At 36.0% G+C, this 16953-nt stretch overlaps 1 protein-coding gene across 1 annotated transcript in view; it reads left to right on the forward strand.

The window, feature by feature from the left end:
* The window catches only part of LOC150091252 (proton-coupled folate transporter-like), a 33309-nt gene extending 25439 nt beyond the window's left edge, over positions 1-7870 (forward strand). Inside the window, exon 5 of the mRNA XM_090389776.1 lies at positions 7804-7870. Coding sequence (XP_090245902.1) covers positions 7804-7870 — 67 coding nt within the window. The remainder of the gene's footprint in view (positions 1-7803) is intronic.
* The last annotated feature ends 9083 nt before the right edge of the window (positions 7871-16953 follow it).

Consider the following 16953-nt stretch of genomic DNA (forward strand, 5'->3'; position numbering starts at 1 on the left):
GGTGGGCAGGATTCCAACAAAGTGGCATTATGGCATAAACATCAAGATAAAGCATGAATATCCTATGAAAGGTGTTTCTGAATAACTTGATTTCAAGATATGGTGAAATTGCTTCTTCCATCTGTTGTTGTGGAAGTTGATAGCTTAAATAAATTTATGGCTGAACTAGACAAACATTTGAAGTGACCGGATGGGTGAAATGGGAAGAGTTTTTTTTTTTTTTTTTTTTTTTTGTTGGCTAATGCTGTATAAGCTTGCTTTCTTGCATCATATGCCTCAACTAATGCTAATGATAATTACATGGCTTATAACATCACATGATTTAAGAAAACTTTTTTTTTTCTTATAGTACTATCTAAAATACAGGTAGTAATAAAATATCATAATATCCTGGAAGAATTATTATAGATATTGGGAGGAGTGATGGGAATCTACTGGAGTATTCGTGCAGAATATTAGACAAAGGCTACAAGAACGTTTAAATTGTACTAGGGAGCATTTAAAAAATACGGCAGAGAAAGGAACAACAAAAACCCAGTTGGAAGCCTGTTTCCCATTGCATACTTATTAGTTTGAATTATCCTGCCAACCCTTTAAAAGGTGATTTTATAATCTGTCACATCCATCTGTTTAATTTATCATCCTTTTCACTCATCTATCACTGATTACTTAGATGCTTGATTGTATTAGGTGTTTCGATGTATATATTAGATTTTATGTTGCAGACTTGAATACATTCTACCACTGAAGAACAAATGAATCTGCCTGTGCGTGTATAATTATGAAAATCTACTAAATTTCATCTAGAATCATAGCTTTTTTTTTGTATTTGTATAAATCTGCAGAAAGCCATGCGAACATTCCAACACAACTTAGTCATATCACCTGCTGGCAAGAATTTCACTTTGCTATATAAAATTCAGAAATCAAGTTTGTACTCGAGATGATATCATTCATACGTTTAACTTTTATTTCTTTTGCAGCTCCAAACTGGTAGGTTTTGGCACTGGTGAAACCTAAAAAATTTTGTTTCTGTTTGAATCACTTATCATGATGTGATAAGTGATTCAGATGGGACCAAAATTCATGACTATTAGTCTGTGACCCAAAGGCAGTGATTTCTGCTGGGGGGGGGATCTCTTCACATCCTTTGTGAAGAGATCCCCCACCCCTACTGGACCATTGGTCCTGCATTTCTATGCAGTACGTGCATTCTACTTCCTAGGAGCTTATTCCAAGTGTCAATATTTATAACTGATTATTAGCAAAATCCAAGCAGAAGTAAACCACTTACTTTTTCTTTATATGATTAATTTTTATTCTTATACATAGGGTATGAGCCTTGAGTCCATTGATCAAAATTTGAAAATGAGAACCTGCAATTGAGATATGCAGGCACAATTAAGTTATTGAAATGCTTCTGAGATGATTTTATCAGAAATTACATTGGCAACTTTGTTGTGCCTGTGTTTCTCGGCTGCAGACTGAAACCAAGATTAAAGATCTAGGGATTCATTCTGATTAGAACTTTCAGTAATTCTGTTAATGTACACATTTGTCTCAAGGACCATCTCAAGAGGGAAGTCAGATGGGTTTTATTGTCAGAGAGCTCCCATATTTGAAATAAATGTAGTTGAGGCCAATTTATTTCAATGGTATGGGAGGGAAATGTTTTAATGGTAGAAAGATTAAATTGGAATAGACACCGTCCAACATATGCAGAAATGGCAAGTGCTAAAAATAAGTTCTATCATAACTGCTGTCAGAGAGCAAGTAGCATTGTTTGTGCCAGAATGAAAATTTATCCTTATTATTTGACCATTGCTGAATATTTCTGAGAGGATTTTGAAATGGGAATGGAAAATGCAGTCAGTAGTGGAGGTTGACAACTTAAGTTCAAGGCAGAACTAGACAAACATTTGGAGTGAATGGATGAGTGAAATGGGAAGGTTTTTTTTTTTTTTATTTTGCTGATGCTATACAGTAAGCTTGCTTTCCTGCATCTTATGCCTCTGCTAATGCTAAAATGGTACTCCAATAGAAAGATTGTGCTGTTTAACCAGAACAACAGCAACCCATGGGTGCACTTAGAGAATACTAGAATTTAAAAGCATTAAGAAAGAGACCACTTTCCCAGAATGGGCTGTGCAAAATGATGAGAACATTTAAAGAAACAGTGACTTACCTGTAGCTCATGGCAGCTGTTTTTGAAGGTATCACTGTTTCTGTGGTGCCTGCATTAGTGCTAGGATGATATGATAACAGCTTAACATTCCACAAACAACATCCATAAAGTTCTCTAATCCAGTGGTCTCAACCTGGTGGTCCGCATACAGGCCCCGAAGCAATTTTACACGGCCCGCGAATACATTTCAATTATGTATTTGTTGTAAATACGGTGCTTATAGTTTTAGAGACATACAGATATGGACTGAGCTTATGTGCGCGATTGCTATTGAAGGAAAAAGAGATAGAATGAATAGGTTGGGGCTTTGTCTTTGTCATTGTATGCTTGTATGCCAGGCCATGTGACTGGGGTAAGGTGGGAGAACTTCCCACGTCGGTACAATCAGTAAATTTAGTTCACCAGCTGACAGTTGGTGGCGCTTTAGTATTCTGGTGTTTCCGATTTTTTCTGTTGAGTTGGTACTTCTGATATATATTTTCCTTGAGTCAGTCACTAGTTGGTTAGCTGGATGCACAGCTGCGCAGTTCACATTGCTATGTAGATGGAGACAAACTAACGTACGGTTTATAAAACCTGTTTATTTGTGCCTGTTGTTAGATCTACAATGTAGATCTAATGATAAACGATAGGTATTGATATAATGTAGATTCTACATTATATCAATACCTATCGTTTAGAATTGTGCATAACTTTTGAGTGTTGCTTTCATACGAAAATTCATCTTGTTAAATTAAAGTTGTAAATAAAATTATAATAGTGATTTTAATTAAGAGATTAAACTGCAAGCCATGTCTTTAACAAAGGGTAAAAGAAAAGTGGACGAAGAAGGATGTGTTTTTAAGGTAAATGGGAAATTATGTACTTTTGTGATGTTGTGCGCAATAAAATTATATGTTTTATTTGTAATAAGGAAATATCAGTTCCAAAAGAATACAATTTACGTCGCCATTACGAAACAAATCATAAAGAAAAATTTGAAATGTTGGAAGACAAATTGAGGGAAGAAAAGTTACAGTTTCTGAAATCTGGCTTACAACAACAATTTTTTTACTGAAGCAAATAAATCCAGTGAAGCAACAGTTCACGCAAGTTTTGCTCTCGCACACATCATTGCAAAATGATCAAAATCATTTACTGATGGTGAATTCCTTAAAGATTGTTTGATTAAGTCTGCTGAACTTTTGTCCTGACAAACAACAATTATTTAAAAATATTAGTTTGTCAGCCAACACGGTAGCAGAACGTATTAACGAAATCGCTAGTGATTTACGATATCAGTTAAAAGAAAAAAGTATAGATTTTGCAGCATTCTCAATAGCAGTTGATGAGAGTACTGACATCACAGATATAGCACAACTTGCCATTTCTCAATGCAGGAATGCAGCATTCTCAATAGCAGTTGATGAGAGTACTGACATCACAGATATAGCACAACTTGCCATTTCTCAATGCAGGAATGCAGCATTCTCAATAGCAGTTGATGAGAGTACTGACATCACAGATATAGCACAACTTGCCGTTTTCGTACGAGGTGTCTGATGAATTTGAAGTAATTGAGGAATTATTGGAAATAATTCCTATGAAAGGAAAAACTGGTGCACAGGATATTTTTTCTGAAATAAAAACTGTAATAGATAAATATAAATTAAGTTGGGATAAAATGGTTGGATTTGCAAGTGATGGTGCAGCTGCTATGGTTGGTAAAAAAAATGGAGTAGCGGTAAAATTAAGAAATATGGTGAAGAAAGAAAAATTTCAGAATAATTTTTGCGCTATACATTGCATTATTCATCAAGAAGCACTTTGTGCCAAAAGTTTTCAGATGGATAATGTTATGGAAACAGTAAACTTTATCCATGGACGAGCTCTGAATCATCGAGAATTTGTTGCATTGCTTGAATATGAAAATGAGTACGGAGAAATGATTTATTATAACGAGGTGGTTAAGTCGAGGAGCTGTATTAAAATGGTTTTTTGATTTAATAAATGAAATCAAAGTTTTCATGACACAAAAAAATAAAACCATTGACGAGCTACATAATGATACATGGATAACGGATTTAGCATTTCTTGTTGACTTAACTGGCCATTTAAATATTCTCAATAAAGAGCTGCAAGGAAAGAATAAACTTATCACTGACATGTATGCTTGTATTAAAGCTTTTAAAGTTAAATTGAATTATGGAAAACACAACTGGAATAAAAAAATTTCGTACATTTCCTACATCTTAAATCCTGCCCTATTATTTCAAATGAAAAAACTCAAGAATATGCAAGAAAAACAGCATTATTATGACAAGAATTTGAAGAAAAATTTAAAGATTTTAATGATTTGGAGTCCGATTTTACATTATTTTCATTACCATTAAAAACGAACGTGAATAACGCACCAGAAAATCTACAAATGGAGCTAATTAATTTACAGTGTGATATAAATCTTATTCAAAGATTTGAAGATACAGATTTGATTAACTTTTATTCGTACTTGTCAAAAGATAAATACCCTCAGTTACGAATTTTTGCAATAAGAATAATTGCTTTGTTTGGGAGTACATTTATATGTGAACAGTTTTTTTCGCAGTTGAAAATTAATAAGTCTAAGAAAAGAACCCGATTAACTGAAGAGCATCTACAATCCATGATGAAGATAGTTCTAGTAAATTTTCTCCAAGGCTACAAACTTTATCAGAATCGAAATGCTATCAAGTGTCAAGTTGTAGTAAGAAATAAAGAAGTTTATAATTATTTACATACAAACATATGTATTTTTTTTGTATGTGTCGAAGAAAAATTTAATAAATAAAAGAAAGAGAATAGGTTGTCATTATTTATTCTCAAGTTTTGTCCCACTTGGAAAGCTTTCATAATGTTTATTTTTAGTTTAAGTTAAAAGTAAGTTACTTAGTGGTTAATTCAACATATTAGAATTATTTGAAATAAATGTCAGTCTGAAAATTTAATATTTAGTTGTCAATACATTTGAATTACAAAGTGTAACCAACAGAAATTTCTTGCAGGTACCAACCTTTAGATTTCAGATAGAAAATAAATATAAATTTGAATTTTTTCCTTTGCGTTATTATTATTATTGTTTACGTATGTTTTGATAAATATTTAGTAAGTGATTGGGCATCTAAAGAAAATAGAAAAGAAAATTTAACCGAAAGAAAGTCTCATAATTTTAGCCAGCGAGAGAAGGAGAAAAATATAAGTTTGAGAAATAAAAAGTAAGTATAGAGAAAAATATTGTAGAAAATACAATTGAACATTATTGAAATAAATTTTCAATTAAACCATGTTAGAGGCAAATTTAATTTGCCTTGAACCAAAATTTTCCAAAGTTATTATAAACTTACACACAACACACACGCGTCACGTGTAACACCAGGTTATAAAGGGGTGGTATCCATATATTAGGTGTAAGTACGGTGCAATATATATATATTCACTCTCATTTTGTTAAAAAAAAATTCCCGCCCATCAGCTGCTTTCAGATCGTGCATTCGGCCCGCATGCAATTTGAGTTTGAGACCACTGCTCTAATCTATCATTCATTGGTGCCTGTACAAGATCATGTGTGGTATAACGGATTACATAATCTGATCTAACATCAATGTAATGAATTTTCTCTGCTCTGCTCTGTGGTTTCTGGCAAGGATGGGAAGTGCTGGGAGTTGTCCAGGGAACATCTTATGGACTGATGAGGCTCATTTCCAGTTAAATGGCAGTACAGATACCCATAATTGTCAAGTCTAGGGACTGCCACTTCTAGGTGTTGTCAACAAAGCACATCACTGTTGGTTGTCCATGCATTGCTATTTGGTGTGGGTTTGCAGTGAATTTTGACCATATTTCTTCAAGGAAGTTTCAGCTCATGAGAGAGAGAGAGAGAGAGAGAGAGAGAGAGAGAGAAAGGAAAAGACCTCAACATGTCATCACTTATGATGTTTGATTATGGGGATATCTGAAGGACGTGATTTATCAAAGACATATCCAATCATCTCTGGCTGATTTGAAGGGAAGCATCACAAGGCTTTGAATGAAAGCTGATCATTCCATACTGTAATATGAGCATGCAGTGGATCATAAATGGCCACCAAACATCAATATTGAATATCCCAGTCTTTGAACATAGCAGTTCATCCAAACAGTACTCTGCCAGTTGCACATAGTGCCAATTTGCCCCTGGTGGAAGTTTTTGGAACTGATTTTTTTTTTTTTTTACACTATCTATTTCTGCATGCACTGGATAGTATTTCTTCCAAGTTTTGTCTTTCTGCAGCTGGCTGAGATGACACATTTTGATTATAACCATCCTGTATAAATGTCTTTCACATATATGGATATTAAAAAGGTGAATGCAGATTGATACCACATTTTCAGCACATGTTCTGCTGTGAAAGTTTCAGGATCAGTTTTGATTGTGTGGCTACTGCCCCCCCCCCCAACCCAGGAGAAATCTATATTCGTTTTGGATGTTTAAGCATTACTTAAAGGAAAAGTCAGATGAACACAATTTTTTAACATGTGTGTCATTGTTACCTGAGAATCTTTTAAGCCTTGTGGTTCTTCTTTCCACAATCTATGTATAATAGAATCTCATAAATTCAGCATGCTAAGGATGTGACATATGCCAGTTCTGTTTTTTTCCCTAATTATTTAATTACCCCTAAGTATTTGGGGGTAATTCATTATTTTTATTAGATAATACAATAGCTGTGATTATAATCGACAGAAAAATTATAGTCACCAGCGAGCCAAAATGTGACTCATACTGCAGATTGGTCCAGTGGTAATGTACTGTACTTGCTTAAAAAATAAATGTCACAGGTTTGAATGTTGCCTCCAATATGAGTGTTGCAGTTGTCCAATTTTTAAATGTTTTACAATATAATAATAATTGTTGCAATTATCCAGTATTTTAATATATTTTTAAAATTATATTTCAATGTAATTTTTAATATGAAATTACATTGCATAATATAAATGATTCAATGTGATTTCAGCAACTGAATCACTTTAAAAATTAAATACAGAGTATTCTACTATTAGTTACTATTCTGTGAACTAGTATTGAATTTCTTGCAAAATGAATGATTTTATTCATTGCAAATACATAGTAACAATGACATGCAGTGTAGGAAATATGTGAAGCAGAATGAATTTGGTGTTTGGAAATTATTAATGGAATATAATCTGGCACCTGGAATATAGCTGGAATATCTGGAATATAGCTGACACCTGTGGTTCTTATTTTTTAAGTCTGGCTAGCCTAATTCCCCCATTTCTTTTTATGGTTGACTACCCTCAGAGAAGTACTTGAAAAAGTGCCAGACATTTGAAGTTCTACTGTATACAAATGGAAGTATGTTTTGTGCATTATTTCAGAAGTAAGTCAGATTGAAATGAGGTTATATTTTCAGCATATGCTCAGCATATAAAATTTAATGAGAATCTGATTTATTTATAAGAAAAGTTTTTTTTATGTTATATTGTGTAACTATAGTTTTTGTTTTTAATGAATTAAGAAACAAGTGTAAATTTTACTAGGAATAAAGAACATCCTAAGAACACGATTTTAGTGATAATTTAATTTTTTTTTTCTTCCCTTACAGATGGCTTATCGTAAGAAAGAACAATGATCCTCAGGAGAGTAATGAAAAAGATGAAGAGAAATCTTAAAAGGATTTTTATAGCTAGTTGTATATTAGCATTTTTTTTTACCATATTTAAATAATTATCAAAAATTAGAATATTCAAAAGACAATATATTTCTGCACCTAAAGCAAATACTCAGAAGTGTCCCCAGTTCACAAGGCAGCTATTCAGATGTGTACATTCTCTCCCCCCCACTAAACTATATTGTATGAAGATACCATCCATTAACTGTTGCATTCCTTCCAACCTTGCACCAAAGGTGAATGTGTTATTCACTATGCCTTCATCCCAGCACTGATTAGCAAGTATCAAAAATGGATTTCCTATGTACAATAATATATTTTTTGATTTATTTTATAATCTGTAAATAGATATTTATCATAATAAAAAGATTCTGAAATTTACTGTTCAAAAAAATTTAATATATATATATATATATAATTAAAGATTATAGTCCAGAAGTGTGTAACAAAAAAAATTGAATTTTGCCTATGATCTTTAGCCCTCAAAAAAAAAAAAAAAAAAAAAAAAACACAGTGTAGTTATGTCACTGGTAAGAGCAAAACATTGTGTTGAACATATTAACACATTTCTTAATACTGAACCTTATCACACTAAACAATCATATGCTCTGTTGAACAAAAACTGACTACATTATATTTCCAGTCTTTCAACTTCTGGATGAGGACAAAATTTGGTGTACACAGAAAAGGTATCCTACCTCCTCAAAATCATATCAAGAATAAATTTTTGACTTTTTGGATAGGAAAATATCTCTGAAAAAACAAACTTCTCAGTTCATTATGTCTAGATGGTTCTTCAATGTCTAGATGGTTCCAGTCTAGATGGTTCTTCAATGCATTTTTAACCAAGGTCTCCATTATTTTCCTTGGAACAGAAATTAAGCTAAAAGATCTGTAATTACCCATCTCACCTTTTGATACTCCTTTGTGAATTTGGAGATACATTCACAAATATAGAGTCCAGAGAGACCTCCCTGGAATCCAACAATGCTGTTGTTATTATGGCTAAGGGTTTGCTTACCTCCTTTGCTGCCTCCTTTAATATTATTTTATATGAAGTGTACACTGATGGAAGTAACAAAGCATACTTTATATTTACTATTTGAAAAAGAAAATTTTGAACACAGCATAATTTTTAATAATCTAAAATCATTTGTTTTGTGTTTACTTCAAAGAACAGTGAAGTCAGGATTAAAAGAGGTTGGTGTTGATCTCAGTTTACAAGATTTGCCCTCTCCTTGAAGTGAATTTTGGTTATGAATTTGCTATAGTCCTTAGCAATGTGTATTTTTTTTTTTTTTTTTTTTTTTTTTTGATATGCCACTTTGCCAGAATTTGCCAAATTCATATCCTCAAAATATGCTGTTATCCAAGTTAAATATTGTTCTTTTAGGATTTTGTCAAAATAATTTTTTTAATTTTTAATGGATTAAACTTTAAAATTACTTTCGGAAGATATCTGTCAATTTTTAAGATGTACCAGTTTATTTAACTGTATCTGGTTTCGATATATCAACTCTTCAATTCCAATGGTGATAGATGTTTATCTCTACTTGAAAACAGAGTGATTTTTCGCCAGACATCCACGACAGCTTGAGGTAATTGTAGAATCCCACTCAATGGAGTTTGGTCAACAGTATTCCAAATGCAAAACAGTTTGTGAGACCAGTATCGTACTAAGGGAAGTGCAAGTGATATCCATGACGGGGTACCATCAGAAGAAATTTTTTTTAATTTTCAACTGTTATATTAGAGTCACCCAGTAAATTATTACAGGGGTTCTCAACCAGGGGGGAATTGGGGCCACAGATCGACAGACTCAAGCTGTTGGAATATTGATCTTTCTACAAACCACAATTCTACAGATTGTACATAATCTACAGGACATCACACTTTATTGGATGTCACATAATAAATTAAAAATAAAGATAAATATTTCACTTTTTTATCTGTGGAAATATTCCATTTAGTTATATTTAGCATTAGCAAAGGCACATGATGCAAGAAAGCAAGCTTATATAGCATCAGACAAAAAAAAAAAAAAAAAACCCTTATTTCACCCATCCACTCGCTCCAAATGTTTGTCAAGTTCTGCCTTGAATCTATTTAAGCTATAAACTTCTACAACAGATGGAAGTTTGTTCCACCAATCAACCACACGCTGGATAAAGGCAAACTTTTGCACATCTTTCCTACAACCGTCTTTCCTCAATTTGAATTTATGCCCTCTCAGGCAATTATTCTGAGCAAGAGGAAGAATCCCATCCACATTGAGCATGCTCAAACCATTCAAGGCCTTATACACCTCAATCAGATCACCTCGCAGGTGCCTAGTCTCCAGACACTGTAATTTGCAACACTTAAGCCTTTCTTCATAAGAGCAACCCTTTGTTCCATTCACTAATCTTGTTGCCCTTCCCTGTACTCATTCCAACAGCTCTACATCCTTCTTAAAATGAGGCCTCCAGACCTGTATACAGTACTCAAGGTGTGGACTGGCCATTGCCTAATATAAGGGGATAATCACCTTATCCCTGCTAGAAAAATTCCTGTATATCATTGACAAGACACCATGAGCTACTCTTGCAGACCGTCTGCACTGCTCAGAAAACTTCATATCTGCTTGCACAATTACCAGGTCCTTTTCATTCTCTACCACTCAGTATGGTACCACAAAGTTGATACGTTTATCTGGGATTACTTCTTCCCATATGTAGTACTTTATATTTGTCAATGTTAAACTTCATTTGCCACCTCTCAGCCCATCTGCTCAACTTTTCTAGATCCTGTTGCAGCAGTGTGCTGTCATTAGTGTCATTAACATCCCTGCCAACCTTCGTATTGTCTGCAAACTTGGACATTAAGCCTGATATACCATCATCAATATCTTTTATAAATACAGAAAACAACAATGGACCCAACACTGAACCCTGAGGGACTCCGCTAATAACATTAGTCCACGAAGAGCAGTGTCCATTGATTACCACTCTCTGTCTTCTCCCACTCAACCATCCCTTTATCCATAGCAGCAATTTGCCTCCAATGCCACACTGCTCCAATTTGTGCAGCAGTCTTCCATGTGCAACAGTATCAAAGGCTTTTGCTAAGATCCAAATATATGATATCAAAGTTATTCTTTGCATACAGTTCCTTTGTGACTACATCATAGTATCCAATCAAATTAGTCAGGCAGGACTTCCCCTTAACAAACCCATGATGTGTCTGAGCTATAACTGAAGTCTTGTCTAGATGATTCTGCAATGCTTCTTTAACCAGTGCCTCCATTAATTTCCCTGGAACTTCTGTTCCAGGGAAATTAATGGAGGTACATAATTACCTGTGTCCCCTTTGATTCTCCTTTGTGGATTGGGGTCACATTTGCACATCTCCAGTCCATGGGTACTTCCACTGAGTCCAGGGAAGCTCTCATAATTATGGCTAAGGGTTTGCTTACTTCCTTTGCCGTCTCCTCTAATATAATTGGGTAGATTTCATCTACCCCAAGTGCCTTGTGTTTATCTTCAACAATTTCTCCTCCACTTTACTCTCAGTTATTACAAGATTATCTAGTTTACTGCCAGAGTTCAATACACCTCTGGCATTCCCCTTCCTGAATAACTCCTCATGTGTGAGTGTCAATGCAAAATATTCATTTAGTTTGTTAGGTACCTGAGCAGGATCATCAACAGTTGAACCATCGATATCAAGTGGACTAATCTGATTCATCCCCTTCCTTCTAGAGTTTACATAATGCTTTTCTTTGCATCCTTTGCCAAAGATTTCTCGTAATCTGCCTTCGCCTGCCTAAACTTCTTTGTAACTTGGTTACAGACCAGCTTATAACTATCATAGGCTTCTGTGTCACATGTTAATTTATATGTATCCCATGCATTTTTGTTCTCTGTCACATGTCTAATTAGTTCATATGACATCCAATTAGGCCTAAATCTTGAACAATATTTCCTTGTTGGTATGATAAGCCTAGTGGCTTCCAAGATTAATTCTTTGAATGCTTCCCATTTTGAATTTGCTGTTGGTATCATCATTTGGTTCCACCGTATAGAATTTAAATACTGTCTCAGACCACCGTAGCCACCTTTACGAAAGCAAAAACCCTTCCCTTTACCCCTAATGGTAGTTACCTCTTTCAGTAAATCCCACTTCAGCACACTGTGATCACTGCCACCTAGTGGTTCCTTTATCTGCAGATTCTTGATGCATGAAGAATCACTACTGATAATCAGATCAAGAGTATTACTCCCTCTAGTTGTCTCCCGAACATGCTGCTGTAGAAAACAATCATCAAATAAATCCACAAAAGGCTTGCTAGTGTGTGAGTGACCAATCCACAAATTCCAGTCAATATCTGTGAAATTAAAATCCCCCATTATAAGACTCTCTGATTTACTGGCCCACTCTATTTCTCTGCACAACTGGTCATTATACTCATCAAATTCATTAGCCCTATAACGCACACTTACTCTCATTTTTCCTTTCCCAGTGCTTATGTCACACCAAACAGACTCAACATTGCATTGTCCACCCACATCAACTGGATGCACTTCCTTAGATTTTATGTGTTTCTTAACTAACAGCATAACCCCTCCTCCTCCCTTCCTGTCCTGTCTCTTCTTTCTGTACACATTGTACTCCCAAAATTCCAGTTCTGCACTGCTTATGTCTGTGTGACACCATGTCTCTGATATCCCAACAATATCTGCCTTTGATGTCGACTAGCACTTCAAGCTCATCGAATTTATTAACTATATTCCTAGAATTGGTGTACATATATATATATATATATATACAGGGTGTCACAAAAATACACGGCATAACTTCGGGAATGAGTCCCTCATATGTAGACAAAAATATTTTATATCAACATAGTTCCGGAAATGCTTGGTTCCCGACTTATTAACCGGAATGTCTTATCTCCCGCAAATGATTTCCTTCATCACAAGGTTCTGACAGAATCTGGTGGTTTTCCATTCCGACCATGTACTCAAATCAGGAGCAAGCGGATATGCACTTTATGTACGGTTTGGCAGAAGGCAATGCTCTGGATGCTCGTCGTTTGTACCATGAAAGGTTCCCAGAACGAAGATGTCCAGACAGGAAAACGTTCAAAGGTATCCATCACCGCCTTTGTGAACATGGGACCTTTACACCTCGTGCTGCCGACAGAGGATGACCAAGATTTATGACTCCTGAATTAGAGGGGTGGACCAACTGCCTGGCCTCGACGCTCAGCTGATTTAAACCCACTATATTTCTTCTTGAAGGGGCCATTTAAAGTCATTGGTGTATTCGACTCCGGTAGCTGATGTGGAAACTCTCTGCAATCTAATTGTGGCAGGTTGTGAGACAATACGAAACATGCCAGGAATTCGACATCGTCTTCGCGAGTCCATGAGACATTGATGTGAGGCCTGTATTCAGGCAGAAGGTGTACATTGTAAAAATGTTTCCATTTTTACCTTTTGGCTTGCCTTTAAGAAGCAATTTCCACTCCGAGTCACCGCATATTTTTGCCATGGCTATATTTAAAGAATAATAACTACACCGTACAAAAAGCTATTTTTATCCGAACACACATGAACCCCTTGACGCCACACTAGGGAAGCGGCAATCGAGACGCTATTCCACCGTCATGAGTTCGGCTAATTCACAGCAAGTGGTTGTCACTCAATCGAGTCGAACAAACGTCGTGGAGTCAGATTTCATGAAAACTATGGGAAAGTATGTGATTCTCGGTGGAGAAATCAAAGTAATGCCAGTAAGGAATATACCTTTGTGGTGAAATCTGAACTTGATAACTACTGATTGGTTGTTCTCACACTCCTTTTTAATTGTGTCGGATTTCGGCGACAATAGTCCCTGAGATTTTCTTTCCCCCAGGAAGTAGCCTTTTAACCAATAAAAGGATTCTAAACCCAGAAAAGGGGGGGTACGTATATATATCGAGGGGAGACAAAGGAAAGAGGAGTTTATCGTGATCGTCGACTGGTCGTTGTCATGTTGGAGTTGGTGGAGAGTTTTTGAGCTGTTCGAGAGTCGGAGCATAGGTCTTGTTGGCGTGAAGGTTGCGTCTACTGATGTGAGAAAGTTGTAAAAGAAACGCAGAAAGAAGATAATAGCAAGTAGAGACATGATATTGTTATCGACAGACCGCCCTGGAGAATCCTCCGAACCTCACAGGTCGCCCTGGAGTTTTGCTGGTAAGTTCGCCCCTATATTTATAGCAAACTGAACGGAACTACCAAACAATAACACCTACACCCCCTTTTTTGTATTGTCATCACCAACTGACATCTCTCCTCCGAAATACATAACCTGATAAGGTTTATCTTACTGTACATAGGCACTAGGATATAGTGCCAGCACTACACATTATTGAATGTGGTAATGTCGATTACAGTTAAGCTTACATGTCTACTGAACACAACTACCCAAATACTCGGATATAGGAAAGCCTATTGATTCGTCGGATTTCTAGAAGTAACTGTCTCTCCAAGAGAACATGAAGGACACAAACCAACTATTAAATATGTGCCATCTATACTTTAACTTTTAGTTGATTATGTATCCTACTGTATATCGTGATCAAGCTATTGAGTTATAACCTTTTGAGCAGAGAGATGCAATCAAGCATTGTTTTGTGCATTTCGAATAATATGTGTTTACTTCTAATAAATCATGTTTTGTTTGCTTAATCTTGTCTCGTGGCCATTCTCTTGACACACCCTATCCATAGCACTAATTTTATAAATAAAAGAACCATCTATTGTGGCCACTCTGGAGTCTAATCATCTGAAAAGGGACCAGAGTGGAAATCACAGCGCCTTCTTGTTGTTGCGGATCTATCCTCCATATTTCAGGATAAGATTTGAGGACACGAGACTGTAGTCCTAAAAGTAAATCACTAGTCGATCATATGAAAACCCAGGTTTCCTGGAATACTAATATTAGTGATAGTCTTGTCCGGTAACTTTATTTTACGCATTGAATGTTGAGTAATTGTATGAGTTGATTGTCTTAATCGTTAGGTGATAAAGGTTATCCGGCAATCACACTATTACGGGAAAGCCTGTGGAACAACATTTTGAACAATTACTATAAGGTGATGAGAACATTTAAGTGTCAATGACAGACCTTCAAAACTCGGAAACCAAGCATTTCCGGATCTATGTTGAACTCATTCCCGAAGTTATATATATATAATTATATTTAAATAATGTTGGAAAAGAAGTATTACTTTATAAAAATAAAAGGGAGGGTACAGCACACATCAAAGGCAGCAAAAAGCATATTCCTCTACATGATGCTTGAAACTAGGTTTAATTTTGTTTTTTCGCTCTTCTCTTGCCGTACTGCTGGCATTATTTTATTATTTTAAACCTTATTCTGATTTATATGACTATATATACACACACACACTGTGCTACCACTTTATTAGGTACACCCCTGCTGTGCACACCAATGGTTTGTCCCACCACAACGTTGCAAGTCACATGACCACAGTTGTGGATATAAATGCAGCAGAACAACCTTTCTAGTATCAGTTAAGGGTACAAACCGTAGCAAGAATGGGGAAAAGGAGTCATCTAACGGACTTCAAACGTGGCATGGTAGTACGTGCTGGACAAAGCATCTCTGAAACGGCAGTTCTCCTGAACTTTTCATGCACCACAGTTTCAAAGGTGTATCGAGAATGGTGCAACGAACAGAAAACATCCTCTCAATGGCACTCCTGTGGAAGAAAATCGCTTGTTGATGAGAGAAGTCAGAGGAGAATGGCTAGAATTGAGCAAGCAAACAGACAGGCCACAATGTCGCACATCACGTCAGAATACAACCTTGGTGCGCAGAACAAAATATCGCAACAGACCACTAGTCGCACTTTTTCACGAATGGGCTACAGCAACCGACGGCCACATCGCGTACCTTTGTTATCAATGGAGAATAAGAGAGCACGTCTCCTGTGGGCAGAGCAACACCAGCACTAGACTATCGAGGATTGGAAAACAGTTGCTTAGTCTGACGAGTCGAAGTTCCTGGTGCACCATGTTGATGGAAAGCTCAGAATTTGGCGAAAACAACGTGAATCCATGGACCCGTCATGTCTGACAACTACTGTGCAAGGTGATGGGGGCAGTGTTATGGCGCGGGGAATGTTTTCTTGGCACACGTTGGGTCCATTGATACCCACAGATTCACGTCTGAATGCCACATCGTACCTAAACATCATTGCTGACCAAGTGCATCCGTTCATGTTGACAGTTTATACTCAGTCAGATGGTTACTTCCAGCAGGATAATGCACCAGTGCACAAAGCCCGAATCACTATGGAATGGTTCGAGGAACATGACAATGACTTTTCTTTGCTGCAGTCGCTCAGTCCCTGGATCTCAATCCTATTGAACATCTTTGGGATGAGCTGGAAAGGGCTCTTCACTGCAGGCCTACACCTCCGTCGAATCTCAAGGAACTGCTTGACACTCATGTCTGCATGGTACTCCATTCCTGCACAACGTTTTCAGCATCTTGTTCAATACATGCCTAGACGAATTCAGGCTGTTTTGAAGGCTAAAGGAGGCACAAAACGCTATTAGGTAGGTGTCCCTAATAAAGTGGCAGCACAGTATATATATATATATATATTACTGGTTCGATTTTTCAGATGATGTTTTTTTTTCTATAACGATGACTTACAGTGGTCATTCTTTAATAAATATGCATATAATTCCGATTAGACATAATTCCTAATATAAAAAAACATTTTTATTATCCGTTAAAGTTTATCATTATTAATCGAGCTACTCTCTTCAGAATTACACTTATCACAAAAAAAAAAAAAAAAAAAAAAACGACGTTATGATGCTTCTTGCTAGAAAATTGAATATAACATTTGCATTTAATGAAGATGAACAGAAGAGGGAGAATCGCAATGATGGAGAGAGTTTGTGAAGGATGGGGAGAATCTAGAACACAGAAGTTTTTAATGTTTATTGTATTATTTATCAGAGTCACCCAGAATGTTAATTCAACAACTCGTGTGTAATGTATCTGTAAATTACGTGTGTT

The sequence above is a fragment of the Mastigoproctus giganteus genome, chromosome 1 (genome assembly GCF_048544385.1).
Source record: "Mastigoproctus giganteus isolate SK-2022 chromosome 1, ASM4854438v1, whole genome shotgun sequence".
Lineage (NCBI taxonomy): Eukaryota > Metazoa > Arthropoda > Arachnida > Uropygi > Thelyphonidae > Mastigoproctus > Mastigoproctus giganteus.